General features: G+C 43.5%; 1 protein-coding gene across 1 annotated transcript; it reads right to left on the bottom strand.

Annotated features, from left to right (window-relative positions):
* Positions 1–124: 124 nt before the first annotated feature.
* On the bottom strand, positions 125–17,345 carry LOC124139662 (leucine-rich repeat-containing protein 74A-like). Its single transcript, XM_046506923.2, has 12 exons — positions 17,201–17,345; positions 15,953–16,128; positions 14,951–15,058; positions 14,749–14,842; positions 12,741–12,790; positions 10,673–10,754; positions 7,972–8,057; positions 6,050–6,244; positions 5,205–5,300; positions 3,992–4,255; positions 3,204–3,289; positions 125–619 (listed from the first exon to the last, which is right to left on the bottom strand). Exons 1-12 carry the CDS (start codon positions 17,343–17,345, stop codon positions 424–426), a joined length of 1,578 nt encoding a protein of 525 aa, XP_046362879.2. The 3' UTR covers positions 125–423.
* Between the last annotated feature and the right edge of the window lie 1,599 nt (positions 17,346–18,944).

Below are 18,944 nucleotides of genomic sequence, written 5' to 3'. Positions count from 1 at the left end.
ATGGCCCAGTCGTCTAAGGTGCCGCAATTCACTTTGCAGATTTATGTTTCTTGAGCACGCCAGAAACCTATGATTGTTGGTTCAAATCCCGGTTCGCCCCGATTATGTTTCTAGGTTTGTCAGCACCATACCCGTGCTCGTGGGTTTCACCGAAGTGGTAAACGTCTGAGACCTGCATTACTTCGGGCGTTCCCCCACATTAGGCTGACACGCCGCGATATAACTGTAATACTGTTACAAGCGGCGTTATTTACTCCAATCCTCTACTGCAATCTTGCCACACATAGCTGTTCATCAACATGTCTTCTCTGCTGTGTTCTGCCGTCCTCTGCCCACAGTCGCACCTCACATGACATCCCAGACAGTACCTCAAAGTCCGTACTTTGTATGTTTTCCCCCCACAAGGCTTCCTCCCTTCATCCGCTACGTCTTAATCTTCTCTGCTGTCTTCCGCCACATGACCTTGCCCTTCCGCTGCCGCCCCCCTACTGCCTCCCGGACCAGTTGCTGTAGCTTGTGACTGAACTTTTCCTTACTCTGCCCTTGTTTGGCCGCCAGGGACCACTTGCCCATAGTTTGCATCTGGCGCATGTTCTTCTTCTGGCTCTTCCGAAGCTCACTATAAATGACACCTTTGGTTAAATTTAGCAGTGCCATTTCACACAAGCTACATGTTCTCGGAGATTCAAAGCTGACTATGTTGTCATTTGTTTCATTCCTGCTTCAATGATCACTACTAGACCGTGGTTCTGGTATAAAACCTTCATTGTCTAGGCCACCTCACACACGCCACATAACTCACCCCACACTCCACACCCCACTCTCTCTCACCCTCCTCCACCTCCATCCATCAACCCCCAACCAACATCTGCCTTGCCTTTACGATTCATGGTAGGTTTTGTCCATGACAATACCCCCCAATCCGCTCTGTACTGCCCGACACACAATATGCCAATCTCCTTGTGGTCTGTGTCCAGTCTCTTCGCTCACATTCACAACACACGTACTCGCTCCTCCTTATTAATACCAACCCTGTCCCTCTTCCTGGCCCACTCTTATGTCTTGAGCCTGGATGTCGAAAGTGTCCAGATCTGCATCTCCATACTCTATGTCCGGCTCCCAGTTGTTGTCTGTCCAGTCTCTACCTTCACATGCACCACCCACCCTATCCCTCCACCCTCTTCCTTTCAGATCTGCCCATCCTAACTCTCAGTTGTCTGTCCAGTCTCCCCACTCACATGCACCACCCACCCTATCCCTCCACCCTCTTCCTTTCAGATCTGCCCATCCTAACTCTCAGTTGTCTGTCCAGTCTCCCCACTCACATGCACCACCCACCCTATCCCTCCACCCTCTTCCTTTCAGATCTGCCCATCCTAACTCTCAGTTGTCTGTCCAGTCTCCCCACTCACATGCACCACCCACCCTATCCTTCCACCCTCTTCCTTTCAGATCTGCCCATCCTAACTCTCAGTTGTCTGTCCAGTCTCCCCACTCACATGCACCACCCACCCTATCCCTCCACCCTCTTCCTTTCAGATCTGCCCATCCTAACTCTCAGTTGTCTGTCCAGTCTCCCCACTCACATGCACCACCCACCCTATCCTTCCACCCTCTTCCTTTCAGATCTGCCCATCCTAACTCTCAGTTGTCTGTCCAGTCTCCCCACTCACATGCACCACCCACCCTATCCTTCCACCCTCTTCCTTTCAGATCTGCCCATCCTAACTCTCAGTTGTCTGTCCAGTCTCCCCACTCACATGCACCACCCACCCTATCCCTCCACCCTCTTCCTTTCAGATCTGCCCATCCTAACTCTCAGTTGTCTGTCCAGTCTCCCCACTCACATGCACCACCCACCCTATCCCTCCACCCTCTTCCTTTCAGATCTGCCCATCCTAACTCTCAGTTGTCTGTCCAGTCTCCCCACTCACATGCACCACCCACCCTATCCCTCCACCCTCTTCCTTTCAGATCTGCCCATCCTAACTCTCAGTTGTCTGTCCAGTCTCCCCACTCACATGCACCACCCACCCTATCCCTCCACCCTCTTCCTTTCAGATCTGCCCATCCTAACTCTCAGTTGTCTGTCCAGTCTCCCCACTCACATGCACCACCCACCCTATCCCTCCACCCTCTTCCTTTCAGATCTGCCCATCCTAACTCTCAGTTGTCTGTCCAGTCTCCCCACTCACATGCACCACCCACCCTATCCCTCCACCCTCTTCCTTTCAGATCTGCCCATCCTAACTCTCAGTTGTCTGTCCAGTCTCCCCACTCACATGCACCACCCACCCTATCCCTCCACCCTCTTCCTTTCAGATCTGCCCATCCTAACTCTCAGTTGTCTGTCAAGTCTCTTCCTCACATGCACCACCCACCCTATCCCTCCACCCTCTTCCTTTCAGATCTGCCCATCCTAACTCTCAGTTGTCTGTCCAGTCTCCCCACTCACATGCACCACCCACCCTATCCTTCCACCCTCTTCCTTTCAGATCTGCCCATCCTAACTCTCAGTTGTCTGTCCAGTCTCCCCACTCACATGCACCACCCACCCTATCCCTCCACCCTCTTCCTTTCAGATCTGCCCATCCTAACTCTCAGTTGTCTGTCCAGTCTCCCCACTCACATGCACCACCCACCCTATCCCTCCACCCTCTTCCTTTCAGATCTGCCCATCCTAACTCTCAGTTGTCTGTCCAGTCTCCCCACTCACATGCACCACCCACCCTATCCCTCCACCCTCTTCCTTTCAGATCTGCCCATCCTAACTCTCAGTTGTCTGTCCAGTCTCCCCACTCACATGCACCACCCACCCTATCCCTCCACCCTCTTCCTTTCAGATCTGCCCATCCTAACTCTCAGTTGTCTGTCAAGTCTCTTCCTCACATGCACCACCCACCCTATCCCTCCACCCTCTTCCTTTCAGATCTGCCCATCCTAACTCTCAGTTGTCTGTCCAGTCTCCCCACTCACATGCACCACCCACCCTATCCCTCCACCCTCTTCCTTTCAGATCTGCCCATCCTAACTCTCAGTTGTCTGTCCAGTCTCCCCACTCACATGCACCACCCACCCTATCCCTCCACCTTTCAGATCTGCCCATCCTAACTCTCAGTTGTCTGTCCAGTCTCCCCCCTCACATGCACCACCCACTCTATCACTCCACCCTCTTCCTTTCAGATCTGCCCCTTCATACTCACTCTATGTCTATTTCTTGGTTGTCATCTGTGTCCAGTCTCTCCATCAAGTCATCCAAACCTCCTTCTGTCAAGGGGATGCTCAATGTCTGAGACACAAACAATATAATCACCATTCTTACATTTATTAGACACGTGACAAACAATGACATATATTATTTGTTTGTTTGTTGTTTAACGCCGCACTCAGCAACATTCCAGCTATATGACGACTTTCTGTAAATAATCGTGTCTGGACCAGACAATCCAGTGATTGACATCATGAGCATATGATGACATGCATCAAGCAAGTCAGCAATCCTGACCACCCAATCCCGTTAGTCGCCTCTTACAGTAAGCACTGGCTGCTAGTGAAGATCTATTCTACCCCGGATCTTCACGGGCCCTCTTAACAGTGTATAAACCTCATCACAGGCATATATTTTTTTTATATATGAACATTGAATTTAACAGATTTTACCATGAGATAATACTTGTGAAATTGATGCTTTATAATGTAATGCTTAATAAAGTTGTTGAAGATCAATTCTAACGTGGATGCCATTGGTCTGACATATTACTAAAATGCAATAGAAGCTATTGTTTTCCTGTTTGTGACAATATTTTCTTCCAGGTGAACATCCGTCTTTGTTAGGTTCAAATCAATGAAATACGAATACTTTCTGCACTCTAGATTTTTTAAACTGAGCAATAAGTGTAATACGTATGTTTTCGACTTTTAACAACATCAAATAGACATGAAACGACCACCCTCAATAACATGACACTAAATGTGCCCCCCCTTGACGTACCACGAAGACATGCTTCAGTTCCTCTCTGCTGATGGTGTTACTGTTGTCTGTATCAAGGCACCGGAAGAAGTCTATCAACCGGAAGTTTTCCTGACGCATGTATTCGAACAGGACCACGACAGGGTCATAGTCCTGCAGAGTTGGCAGCTTCTCAATATTGCCCACCTGGTACTTGTGGAAGTTCTCGGAGTGCCGAACGCTGATGTCACGACTTGCCTGCACCTCCTCCAGTACTTTACTGAACTCGCAGTCCACCGGGACACCCTGCAACCACGAGGATGCTCATAGATCTGTGTTAGTGTACTTGTTAGCGATGGGGCGTTAATCTATTTACACCACGTGAGCTACAAACATGATGCACATCACACACTAACGCAAGCCCCTGAGTCTCATCTTAATCGAATCATTCATTCTTGACACGTACAGGGAAGTTACAAAGGATATCCTGCTGAAACACACTGGTGTAAATGCTGGTGACAAACTCTCTGCCAAGGAATAGGTCAATATGCTTCACTCTCATCCAGCTCAGCAGAAGTTGACACATCAGTCTTTCCCGGTGAAATCTTTCACCAAAGTGCAGGTAATGGTATCACACTGAAAATGAATTGTGGTATGTGTGGTTCCTGGAGCTTTCTGGAAATGGCGGTGAAGGGGATGCTTCGATCCGTTTTTGCAACTACACCCTAACACTTTTGTAAAGAAGTGAGTTAAATGTGATTTTTGGCTGTTCAATATAATTCTGTTTCATGTATAACATCTTTTGCTGATAGTACTGGTCATATTTGTTCAAGATGATTATAACTGTCAACGGTGCCTTGTTGTCATTTGTTGCTGTCAGTTGTTGCTGTCATTGCTTTTCTTCAGAACAGATAAATACCAAAGTGTTTTTGAAAAATGTGTTACTTACTCACGTTATCTAGACCAGTCAAAGATCAGTTTAGAGAGAAGGACCTTCCCCTCACATTCTCTCTCCAACTCAGTCAAGCCACCCAGTCCATCCTTAATTCAATCATTCACGGGGTCGCCTCATTTTCAGCAAATATGTGGCGGTTGGAAGTGTCATGTGTGGAATTGAGAATTGTCTCTTTGAAAGTGGGTAATAATTAACTATTAGAGTTAACAGTCAATGAAAGAGCTGTTTGAACGACTGTTACTCGGACTGTCCATCTGCCCAAGCATAGTGACGCGTTAGGATGAAATATAAATTACTGACGGTGATGTCTAGACTTGTAATGCGACAGGATGGTGTAGCGTGAATGGCTCTCAAGACCGCTATAGCACCCTCCGTTGTCACCGGATTCTTGCCAAGCTAGAAGGATAAATAACAAAACACATTATCAAATCAAACATCAGATAATAGAATATAACATGTGTATAACCTAGGTTTCAAGCATAGAGAGGACACACCATGTGTGTGTAACTCGCGTATTGAACATGTAATTATACCGTGAACAGCCTAACATGGGGGCCGACCATTATTTATACCCCACTGCGAAGAGGGGCGGGAATATATGAACGGATTCCGTCCGTCCACTTCTAAAAGACGACAAATGTTTTTTAAAAACTATCTAAGTCAGAGAAATTTATTTTTTCACACTGATGTAACTAGTCATCATCTCAAAAGAAAATTAAAAAATTGGTGTCGTAAATTCATCTTTACAGAGTTATGGCCCTTGCTCCACGCTTTTCAACTTTTCGGTGCACACTACGTGAAATGGTGACAAGTTTTCTCAGAAACTGCTGAAGTTACTTGAATGAAAGTTTGCATGCTTATCATAGAGATACATGTCAAGACTGAGTTCGAAAATTGGTGCTGTAAATTATGTTTTACAGAGTTACGGCCCTTGATCCATGTTATTTTAGCTTCGTGCATAAAGTGTGCAATGGGGGATAAGTTTTCACAGAAACTAGAGATACTTTTTTCAAGACTGAGTGATTTTTTTCCAGAGAAGGGGCCTTTTGTGTGTACGCCACTTAACCCGCCACCGAGCTTGACCAACCTTAGGGACAACAGAACAAAAGCATGTGAATCATAATCCCATGTGCAAGTTGCCGCACCTTAAGCGTTTGCAGTGACTCGTTGCTGGCAGCTCCATCCATAAGCAGTTTCAGACACTTGAGGTCAATTCTGTTACAAGAGAGGTCAAGGTCGCGCAGTGTCTGGTTGGCCTTGAGTGACGTCATCAGCGCCTCGCACCCATCTAAGCCCAGTCCGTTCCACGACAAGTCTAACACCTCCAAACAGTCGTTTTCCTTCAACAAAGAGCAATAATTCACAACCACAGCAAGTAATACATTAACTTTCTTTAATCATTCGGAGCGATGGGGCAGCCTAGTTGATAAAGGGTTCGCTCGTCACGCCAAAGACCCGGGTTCGATTCCCCACGTGTGAAGCCTATTCATGGTGTACCCAGCCGCTACATTGTTGAAATATTTCTAAAATCGGCGTAAAAGCACACTCAAAACTGCAAACTGATATTTGAAGAAAAAGGACATACAACTTGGAACATGTTGAGCACCATTCTATTATTTTCATGTGTCCCACTATTTAGTGCATCTTTGTAAATATCTACATTGAGCTCATTTTGATAAATGATGAGTAACAAAGCAGAAGCAACTTAAAGGTTGGTACGAGTGAGTGAGTGAGTATGATTTTACGCCACTTTAAGCAATATTCCAGCAATATCATGACGGGGACACCAGAAAGGGGCTTTACACGTTGTACCCATTGTGGGGAATCGAACCCGGGTCTTCGGCGTGACGAGTGAACGCTTTACCCAAAAGGCTACCCCACCGCCCCGCTGGTTGTGTGATGAGTTAAGAAGAAGAGGAAACAACTGAAAGGGTGGTCAAGTAACTATTGCAATCCCGATCCATTTAGTCACTTCGTACAAGTTGATAGGGACTTATTTATATTCGGAATCCCAACGTCTGAAACCAGTACCTGCAAATGTTGTTTGTAGAGGAACGGGGAGCCCCGGCGTCAAAGGGCGTCAGGGCGTACAATTCGCCCTGCAGAGTTGTGTCCCTTGGGCGTGCCAGGATCCTGTGATCGTGGGTTCAGGTCTCAGATTCTCCCTGATTATGATTATTGATTGTCATCACCGTGCCCGTGCTCGCAAGGCTCCCAACGTGATATCAGTTTGGACTTTTCTCATGTAGTGACTAAATACTGTTCAAAGCCACGATAAACCCGACTCGCTCAGTTCTAGTGGGGCGTCTAGTGGTTAAAGCGTTCACCACGTCGCGTCCTAGGCCCGTTTTCGATTCCCAACATGAGTACAATATGTGAAGCCCATTTCTGATGGCCCCCATCCAAACACACACACACACGGCGATGTTACTGGAATAGTGCGGAAAACGGCGTTAACCATTAGTTGGAAGTTTCACTGGGAGGGAAAGGTATATCATTTTTTATCTAGCCTTTCTTCAAATGACAACCTTGTGCTTCTACTCGACAGAGTAACATTGCAAACTCACCCAATCTCATTAAAGTCAGATCTTAGTTCTCGCTACTGCTAAAAAAGATCTGAGGACTTCCTTTTTAAGGGTCACGTCAGACCGACCTTGCGCAAACTTTGACCGACCAATGGAATGACCAATCAGAAGGCAGGTTACTCGTGCCTTACGGCACTAATTTTGAAATTGGCGACTACGCTTCGAAACATATTCTGACAAATTCTCGATTACAAATTTGATACCTAAACAAAAGAACATTCTGGAATGGCTAATAGATGGTCTAGATTATATGGATTCAGTCGTTAAACCCGTAAGTATCGTTCGGAATACCCCGTGTTAAAGTTTTCGAGGTTGCTTGATTAGAAATCACATTCCCACTGTCACTTTCATGATCTGGTAAGCGACGCCCTGATTGGTTGGATGAAAGGTCGTTCTGACGTGACCCCTAATGGGATGTCTTCAGATCTTTGTTTAGCGGTAGCGAGAACTAAGGTCTGATTATAATGAGATTGCCAACTCACCCCGATGGCCTGGCATATGTGTACGGCACCTCTTGTCCTCAGATGGTTCCAGCTCAGGTCCAAGACTTTTAGACGCATGTTCTGAGCTGCAAACACGATGTATTCTTTAGGCGTGGTGATGGTTTAAAGGCATTATGAGCAGGATATCTTTATTCGGTCGCTCCTTAACAATACTGATTGTCTGTCAGTGAAAGGGTGAGCAGACATGTTTAAACTTTTTGTCACAACTCATTTCTTTTCTAAATCTTACTAGAACTTTCTAAACGTTTAATGGTAGACATGTGGAGGACATTTCCAAATCTGACGCTTCAGTGACAAAAATTATGTCCGATGCATTTCCCTATTCTGACTTGTTTCATGCGTTCCCGTGTGTTTTTAGGTGTTCGCTTTGCATGTGTTTGTGACGGGAGGCACTAGCCGGGCAGGACACGCTCACCTTTTCGCGAACACCTGGTATCATCACTCTTTGATAGTGATTCATAAACCGTTTCTTATGAATGTGGGAAGGGTTTTGTCGCGTTTATTTTCAGGGAGCCCAGCGAGTAAGTTTATGGTTGAATAACCTGAGCACAAAATATTTTTGTCTGAACTTTTCAAATGGTTTGCAGTCATGTTTGCTTCTGGACATATTTCAACGTTAGACAATAATTCATTTATCAGACATCGTATCGATGTGTCCAGTTTATGAAAGGCGGTATCTCAGTTGCATGTTTATTGGACCGTGATCCCAACTGTATCGGATTGTTTCGCATCGATGACAAAACCCATTGCATGATGAAGTAAGAGATAATATGTAAAGGCTGCTTGAGGAGTATCTACGCTCATAGTATCTACATACATACGTTGTACATCGCTGTAGTGATGCAATGGTTGTCCCGCGGGGCTTGGCAACTTGTTGTTGCCAAACAAACACAACAAGCCTACTGGGTCAATCCAAGGTGTTGTTCTGAAGGTGTGTTTTTTTTAAAACCTCTCAGGCTTCGATAAGATACAGATTATTAGCTGAAAGTGTTAATGTATCGTAAATTTCCTATATTAGGTCTAAAAATTGTAATGTACGAACCTTTGGTAAACATGCACATTTTGTATTCCTAATATGATACTTAAGATTGAGGAATAAATAGAGGTTATCACGCGAGTGTGTTTGGGGATGGTAAATTTTCTGCATTAGGAATAAACATTGTATTTAGCGAGCCTTGGCGAGCTAAATACATAGTGTTTATTCCTAATACAGGATATTTACCATCCCCAAACACACAAGCGTGATAACCTCTTTATCATATAATGTCTTTCTTTAATTCTGTGCTTTAAAATCGCTTTCCCTCTCTCACAAACATTACCGAAACATTGCGAGTTTTCCTGGAATGCGCGCATTCATATTTATTACGTCACAGGGTAAGTGATGTGTCAGTCGGACAATGACAGTAGCCAATATAGTTCCAACTAAAATCTGTTTCTTATACAGTGGCGAAGCAACATATACGCAAAACAACAGTTGTTTTTAATTGCCTTTCGCGGCAATTCATCGGTCTGTCCGCTAGAGTAACTGCCCTTTGTCAAAGGGAAGCTACTCTAACCCTAGTCTATGAGACGCCACGGTCAGACGATGTTGACAGTCGGTCTGTCCTGTAACGTTTAGAAATGTAGTCAGATGTACACACAGCGACAAAACGAAACAAGGTAACAATTCAAACATATTTCGGCCAAATCCAACTATTTTAATTTGTGGAAAAGGTTTCAAGCCGCAGAGGTCTACAAGCACAGATATGGCTACTGATCCCGCTTGGCTAGGCCTCGGGTCGTGCCCTCGCAAAATTGTTTCGAAATCTCCAAAGTTGCCAAAACTTATAAAATGCCTTAGCTACGTCACAGTTAGACACTGAATTTCAGTATATTAGACTGTTTTGTTTTATAATGATAGCAATTATACCTGTAGTTTATTCAGATTCCCGATGGTTAATTCTGACTCGATCGCCGAATGACGAGGGCGACGCCATGTTTGTTTATAAACAGTGAAAGTAGTCCTACTTGACCTTTGATATTTGCATCTCTATCCGCATATGACCCCAACGGATATCGTTTTTACCCGTTGGCTTTATCCTGCCGAGAAACCTACCCATTATATGATAAACGTGGGTATCAATCTTTTATCATATATTGTCATTCCTATAATTAAGTTTTAGACATGTTTACCTTCACTTAAGAAGTTTTAATAGTCGGAATACAATGTCTGAGTGAATCGCCCGATTTTCATAATGTGCCAAAATATTTCCAACCACGTTTGTTTGCATATTAACACACACATCGAAAATCCCTTTTTTATTTAACAGAAGGCAATAATTCTCTTCGAGCAAATAGACAACGCGTTGGCATGAGGAGCTATTAAAATTAGTTCCTGCTACGTGGAATCATTTGCATTCTTTCGAGACAATATTCATCAATGAATAATGTAGATCCGAACATCAACACTGGCATTGTTACAGTATCGGGTGGTATGTGAGTGTGCGTTGGTGGTGTTTCCAAGAATCTGGGAATCGAACCATGGCCTTTGGGCGTGACAAACATTTCGCCTTCTGTGCCACCAAGCCCCCTCCATAAAGTATAGGTTGTAAGATACTAAAATATGCGAAATAAATTCGTTGTGTATATTTGCTGTCAACCTTGCTAATACATGAACTTGCTGTAGTCGTGTGTAACTGACCAAGAGCCTTGCTGATGGAGACACAGCCATGTTCGTCGATGCCACAGTAGCTGAGTGACAGGTGGCGGAGTCGGGCGTTAACCTGCAAAATAAAAAAAAACTAACAGTAACTATAGCAATATAGACAAAATCCATTCATATTCAATCCGTGTGAATGTAGTCAGAAATATTTTAGTTACAGCACACATCGCTAAAGCATCAAGTCTGGACCAGACGAACATGTGACTGACACCATGAGTATTGACCTTCGCAACCGGGGCATCAACTGTCTACAGAGCCTGGAGATCAGTGTCAGTTTGGATGCCTCTTACGACTAGCAATGGAGTGCTTGGGAGCGTTGGGGTATTTAGTCGAGAGTCCATTGGAGAATACGAGGCAGGTGCCCTACATCCGGTAGATGGAAATCATATGGTTATCAGCATCAATCTAGAGAAGGGGTACAAAATATTCTTAAACAGCCAGCCTTTTTTACAACCACTGGGACTATACGTGTCAGCGAGGTCGTTAATTCCCAATTAAGCTCCGCTATTTGTATCAGTGGTAATTATCTTCAAATTTGTTCCAATACCAAAAATATGATGGCAAATTTGTATAATTCACAGAAAGAACTACACAACAAAATCCAGGGCCCCACTCCACAAAGCGGTCTTAGCGTCACGACTTAGTAAGCCAGTGTTAAAGTTATGATCACCTTAGCGCTAAGATGGTTTTGTGGAACGGGCCCTGGCCTACACTCCTGTTACCTTCTTTGCATTTCAGTATGTATAAGTAGGCTTATGCCGTTAAATAACAATGGCAGACACTTGTGTAATAGAAGGCATACTTTATCTTATACTGAAGCTTAAATGCAGCAATAAAATAACTAACAAACTGAGCAACACTCTCGTGTGGCCATTACATCAATTCGAGACAGCATCCGTCATTAAATGTAACGTACCATGTATATATAGATATTATAACACGAATGTCTGTGAGATACAAAATATCTAACGAGTTATATATAACAGCCACGAGTGCAGTTATCTGTTTCTTAAACACCTTAAACTCGCACTATTGTCGCTCTGAATCGACGCATATTTCGTCTGTTCTCTGGATCGCAAGGGCGCATCGATAGATAGCACAACGGTCATGCGTGACGTCATCCGATTCAGCGCTAACTACTAATGCATTGTGTGACCTTCCACACAAAACAATAAGCAATATCTGTGGATTATTGAGGCGGGGGGTAATGCAAACTAGATAAGATCAAAGAACAGGTATTATACATTCTAAAACTTGAAAGTTTCGATACAGATGTAGGTGAACTCGACTGAAGCATGAGAAACTTACCAATAAATAACAATCAGGAAAGTAGTCCGTCATAAGCTGAGCTTAGGTCATCACCATCAAGTAGCCAATCACGGACTGGTATTCAATCTTACACGTGTTTGAAACCACTTGTCACAGATTGGTTTCTCACCTACAGGTGTTTACGAAAACCTCACGTGGAACGCCTAAGATGGTTCAGAATCATTCGCATGAATCCACACAAACGATAAGATTTTCATTTAAATGCGTCCCTTGGCCACTTCACAAGCCTATGATTGTGGGTTCAAATCCAAGGTTTGTTACCACCATATCAGGGCTTGTGTGTTTCACCAAAGTGGTAGACCCGTGAAGATTCCGGGATAGAATAGGTCTTCAGCAACCCATGCTTGCCGTAAAAGGTGATTATGCTTGTCGTAAAAGGCGACTAACGGGATCGGGTGGTCAGGCTCGCTGACTTGGTTGATGCATGTCATCGATCCCAAATGCGTGGATTAATGCTCATGATATCAATCACTGGATTGTCTAGTCCAGACTCGATTATTTACAGACCGCCGTCATATAGCTGGAATATTGCTCAGTGCGGCGTTAAACAACAAACCAACCAACCAACCACAAAAGTGGTAAACGTCTGGGACCTGCATCACTTCGGGCTTTCGTCCCACATTATGCTGATATGCCGTGATATAACGCGCGCGCGCACGCACGCATACACCCCCTGAACATCCTGAACATCATCGAGGACAGCAACCACTCCACCTACCTCCAGGGCCTCTCCAACCACTTCAGCGTGCCTTCCGGTTAGGTTGTTGTCTGAACAGTCATAAGAAAGATACATACACGCATGTATAAGGCAATACTACGACATTAAAATAGGTTTCTCCTATATTAAACGCTTTACCAGGGTCTGCTGGTCGTTCAACTCCTACATACACCACGCTTACGATTCTTCAATTGTCGAGTCTTAGTCGTCAGTTGACACCCCGTCATTGCGGACTTACCTGTCTTGATAAAACTGAATTATTGTTCACTCCAGCGTTTCACCGACGTCACTTACAGCTTAATGTTTAATGTTGCACAACGAACAAATACATTTGACCACAGTACTTAATGACGGCTGTGAGCATCTGGCAGGATATGGGAGCATCTGGTAGGATTAGTATGGGGCGGAGCGGTAGCTTACTGCTGTAGAAAGGCGACTATGCTTGTCGTAAGGGTGACTAACGGGATCGGATGGTCAGTCTCGCTGACTTGGTTGATGCATGTCATCGTATCCCAATTGCGTGGATAGATGCGCATGATGTCAATCACTGGAGTGTCTGGTCCAAACTTGATTATTTACAGATCGCCGTCATATAGCTGGAATATTGCTGAGTGCGACGTTAAACAACAAACACACGTGTTGCATAACCCCACATATGCACTGGAGATTAATACTAAATATCAGCACTGATATTGCAATTAGTCACCATACGGTATACAATCCAGGATCCTAAATAAGCCTATTACTTTCTGACATAATCTCCATGAAACCATCTGCTGTGAGAATTATATACTTGAGTAGGTGTTATAAGTAGTAGTATCCCAATAATCTTCGACGTTTGCCTTTAAACGCTACATGTGTTATTATCGCAGATTACATGCGGAATAACGCGACCGTTAATTGCAATTGATGTTCTCCCACAAAAGCATTAGCTGGAAGCGCTCGTAAACTCGGCAGTCATTTCAAGTAGTGGGTGAATGATTTGTGTTTAAAGCCATTTTGGACAGATATTTCAGTTACATCACGGCTTTTCAGGTTAGGTGATGGAGGAGTCTCATTGAAAGCAACGAGACGTCTGCAACTTTTTATGAAACCGACGGAGCAATTCTTGATTCAAACCCACGATCAGCGGATCCTGGCACAGCTTACGGGAGAAAACCATTTCAAGCAGTAAACTCTAATATGCAAGAAGTGATTTTGTTTTACGCCGCAGTTACCTATATTACAGGTCAATAAGAATATTCTGTAAATCATCGAATCTGGGTCAGACAAACCAGTGGTTGATAGCATCAACAATCATTTATACCGTCGGGGTATGATGTTACACAGGTCAACCAGCTCATGTGTTGGAACACCCAATCCCAATTTCGATCGCCTTTTTCTGAAGGGGACTGAATCCTACTGTGGATCGACATCCTCACGGGGAACAGATGACAGGACAATAGTCTTCATTTGTAACACAACGAATTACTGTAAACCATTGGTTAACTTTGGATAGGTATTACCCCGAGATGTCAGCGTACTGGCCAGATAACAGTAAGGCCACTCAGCGTAGTCCGCTAACGACACACAACCTCGGACAGCGCTGCAAACCGTGAAACGAGAGATACTGACTGACTGACTGAGTATGGTTTTACGCCGCTTTTAGCAATATTCCAGCAATATCACGGCGGGGGACACCAGAAATGGGCTTCACACATTGTACCCATGTCGGGAATCGAACCCGGGTCTTCGGCGTGACGAGCGAACGCTTTAACCACTAGGCTACCCGACCGCCCGAAACGAGAGATACAGATGCATAGGCAGGTTAATTGCATCCTCGATAACCCAGTGTTAACATCTTCATTTTATTTTCATCCCATATGGACCCAATGGCTGATGGTCAAGACCCTATATAAATACGTCGTTTTATCAAATTATTGGCCGAAAATGCATTTTTCTACATGTGTATCTATCTGAAAACTCTACTATCAATATGGTATCTCATATAATCAATAATAAAACGTACCTGATATGTCTAGTACTTCAATGGTGTTGTTTGTCTTGAGAAATTTCATCAGAATCGCTATGCCGTCTGTGCCAAGTTTTGTTGAGGCTAGGTACTGAAAGTGGATAGATTAAAGTGTGAATTCCAGGATATTAATGGGAACTTTAACGATAATACGCCCCGGAACATCGAGGATGGGTTGTTGTTGAGGAATGCGACCTACCAGACTGGTGATGTAGCTGTTCTCCTGGAGACACTGCGTCAGGTAATCAGCTCCTTTAAAACCAAGGTCATTACGGGACAGATCGAGAGTCTGGATAGTGTAGTTCTTCTGTAGAAGTAAAGTCAAAGGCAGTTGAATGGAGTTTCATGCAGACAAACCAGTATATTCTTTTTCGTGAACTGCGACCTATGCCATCGGGGATGATGACATTATTTTACAAAGCAGTCATCTATCGAACCATTATACATGCTCCATTTTGATCATCTGATACCTATTTTTCTTAATTGTTTGTTTGTCTGTTTGATGTTTAACGCCGCAGCAATATTCCAACTATATGACGGCGATCTGTAAATAATCGAGTCATTGATGTCACGCAATTGGGACAAGATGACATGCATCAACCAAGTCAGCGAGCCTGACCACCCGATCCTGTTAGTCACCTTTTACGGCAAGCATGGGTTGCTGAAGACCATTTCTAAGCCAGATCTTCTAGGGTGATCATGACTATTGACTAATGTGGTGCTGGGTATATTTTTTTCCAGAAAACTTGTTATCATGTTTGCAGTAGAATGCATCTATATCATTTGTCTTCACTTCAACAGACAGTTGTGGAAAGACGGTATCATTAAAGGGTAGGTTATATCTCTGTATTTCTCATCAATGGATAAAAAAATCGACCTCACCTGAAAATACGTAATTATTGAAGTCCAATTGAATGTGATGGGTTCTGCCTAACGTGTTACACGGAATAGCTAATGTGAAAAATTGTAATAATCGCAAATAACTTCTTTGAGGGGCATTTAGATGTTGGAAAACCAAGTAAGGATAAGATATATGGATGAACAACATCTTTATTACAATTAGGAGCGACGTCTCGTTGAAGGTTCAAACACCGTTATGTACCCATACCCTGATTGTAATAAAGAGGTTTTTCATCCGTATATCTTATCCTTACTTATCACAATCACAAATAATGCCATATGTATTTCACATTTGCCTTACCGTAAGGGCGACACACAGCGCCTTGATGTCAAGCGTCTCCAGCATGCTGTAGCTGACATCCGCTATCTTGTCGTCAACCTGTCTGACGAAGGCATGTGACGGTATGACGTCAAACTGACGACACGCCCTCGCGTACAGGTGTCTGTTGTCGTAGGACACGCCCTCTTCCTCGCTGTCTGGGACATGCAGCAGAAATGTGATAGTACGATTCAGGAAAAGCATGAACAACTTTGCCAATCTATTACCGTGACTATGAACAAACATCCCCAGGCACTGTAGCTCTCCTGGTTCAATTATCCTTTATTCAAGGAAAGTCTTGTTCTATTGTGACTGGAGTGAATGTAATCTCCATGCGGCTTACACACAGCTTAATATATAGATCGTGTGGCAAAGTGACTTCATATGCAGAGAAATGTAGTTACTGGAATCATATTGAAAGCATTTGATAAGACTATAAGTGTATTTAAGATTTTTACTAAATACACGATACGAAAAGAATCATGTTTTTTTTCATTCCCAAATTAAAATCAGGATGCTTCATGTTTTACAGATGCGCATTGAAGTCTCTGTCACCCTGCACTAGATTTGTATGTGCAGATAGATGAAAACTTTCTGCTAGGAAAATCCCTTACTAAAGAGACTGGTAACAACTTTATGCATTTTCGTAAGCTGCACATCAACTATACAGAAGAGCAAAGGTGGCAAATATGTTTATGATATGTATCATGATTTAGTATATATAAATATAAAGTATCACATCCATCCATGAATCTTTATCAGTATTTGCAAATATCACATTCATTCATGAATATCAGTGTTTCCAAATATTTCTTCAACTATATTATCTTTTCGGTAAGAAATGGATGTGAAAATATTCAACCAACTAGCATTAGTATTTTTGCATACATGTATTACATTGTACGTAATTTGAAAAGTCTGGAAATCCCTCAAATAAAAAAAAAAAAATCATCTATTTAATCTCGAAATTATAACATATTTGTAGACATGCGTGCCTGAGTGAGTGAGTGAGTGAGTGAGATATAACGTTAGCCTGTACATTATCGAGTCTGTACTAGACAAACCAGCTGTTAGTGTAATGATCAACGCCCGACGCAATCGGGATACGATGCCAAGTCACCGAGCCTGATAACCCGATCCACGAAGTCGCCTTTTACGTCAAGCGTTCTACCCGGGATGTGTCTAATATGACATATATATTTGTTCAGTAATCTGAAGACTCAAATGTACCTTCAAGCGACGTATCGAACTCTGAGGAGTCGTATGTGTAGTCTAGAGACATATCTGTCTTGCTGCTGGTAGAATTAAGGCTGGAGTTTCCCGGACTGGGCGACGAGCAGACGACACCGGAAAGGTTCCATTCTTCTGATTCCATCTCACCTTTCACCACATTTAATCCATCTTGACAAATGGAATTACTTGCAATGTTCACATTTTGATTAGAATACATATTAAAATTTTCAATTTGAGCTGGGGCACCTTTCGAAGAACGTCGTCGTATCTTGCTACCAGACGACTTCCGGCGAGCCATTGAAGATGTGACTCCGAATAATCTTACATTGTGTTGATCTTCAAAATTCATCCTGTATGACAGTTAGGAATTAGCAACAACCTCCGCCACACTTCTGCTCAAGTCCAACAAACATCAGTTCCCCAAGTTCAAGAATACATGCAGTCAACATCAGAGTACGTCTATTGTCAAGCTCTGAGACACGTTAATGAGATCGACCACCTGTAAACCTTCTGGCTTTTAGATGAGATTATCGTGTAGCTGTTTTAACGTTTGCCAAAGCATTCGTCACAAGGGTCGTTTTCGGAAACGTAATATGTATGGCCGCCTAGGGTTTAGCGGGTAACAATACAACTTATGGATTGTTGCAACCCTCTTACTGGCCTACACTACTCGGAATTACTTGCCTGTCAGAACCAACAAAGGCGAACAAAGAAGCAGATTACTAGATTTGTCAACACAAACAAATCCATATATTTGATTTAGGAATGATAACAATTTTTTTGCAGTTCACGGTCAAATTACAATGGCATAAGGTTTGCAGTGCGGCTTTAACCAATGTTTCGTATACTACGAAAACAGTAATTTGTGAGTTGATCAGATCTCTCTAGCTTGAACGAGCCTGTTATTAGAAACCACAAATCATGTTTAACATTTGGGTGCTTTTTGCTCACTTCAATCATATCACATAAATGCATGGGTACAGTGTAGTATTTCCTTTGTTTCACGTATTATTCGGGCTTGTGCTTTGACAATGTATTAAATTATCAAAAAACATGAATCAGGACATCCTCGTTTATCCAGGGTATTCTATCTCCATTCAATTATGATAAACACCCTGGATCCATTCGCTGTCATAGCTTCGTGTAAGTGAGTGAGTGCGTTGGGTTTAACGCCGCTTTCAACAGTATTCCAGTTATATCGCGGCGTGTCAGCTGAATGTGGGAGGAAAACCCAAAGTGATGCAGGTCTCAGACGTTTACCACTTCGGTGAAACCCACGAGCACGGGAATGGTGCTGACGAACCTAGAAACATAATCGGGACGAACCGGGATTCGAACCCGCAATCATAGGTTTCTGGCGTGCCTAAATGAAGCAAGTCTAGAATTTCCACAGGTTATGAATCTCGTGTCTCAATTTGGCTATTTTGCAAGTTGTTTGTTTCTATCAAAATTATATATTTTCAGAGGCTAAGCGTTAGTATAGACAGATATTTGCTAGTTTGTTTGTTGTTTAACGTCTCCCTCAGCAACACTCCTGCTTTGTGACGGCGGTCTGTAACTAAACGACTCTGGACCAGACAATTCCGTGATTGACATGATGGCCTTCGATCAACGCTATTTGGATGCCATAACAAGCATCAACCAAGTGTCTGAGGTTCACCAACCTGTCCTTTTAGTCGCTTCTAGTGGCAAGGTGGGGACCTATATTCTTACCCGGAATGCCTATGGTCGCTTCGCTGGA

The sequence above is a fragment of the Haliotis rufescens genome, unplaced genomic scaffold (assembly GCF_023055435.1).
Source record: "Haliotis rufescens isolate VD_foot unplaced genomic scaffold, xgHalRufe1.0.p SCAF_7, whole genome shotgun sequence".
Taxonomy (NCBI): Eukaryota; Metazoa; Mollusca; class Gastropoda; order Lepetellida; family Haliotidae; genus Haliotis; species Haliotis rufescens.
Note: the sequence above shows the minus strand (reverse complement) of the source record. Positions and strands in the feature narration are given on the sequence as shown.

What these genes read in the sequence shown, in the direction of transcription:
- LOC124139662 (XM_046506923.2), bottom strand. Translation starts at nt 17,345, where the DNA reads ATGGAATCAGAAGAATGGAACCTTTCCGGTGTCGTCTGCTCGTCGCCC. An exon ending in GTTCGATACGTCGCTTGAAG is followed by an intron (nt 16,129 to 17,200) that starts GTACATTTGAGT and finishes TGCATGTCCCAG; the next exon opens with ACAGCGAGGAAGAGGGCGTG. An exon ending in TGAAGTACTAGACATATCAG is followed by an intron (nt 12,791 to 14,748) that starts GTACGTTTTATT and finishes ATGACTGTTCAG; the next exon opens with ACAACAACCTAACCGGAAGG.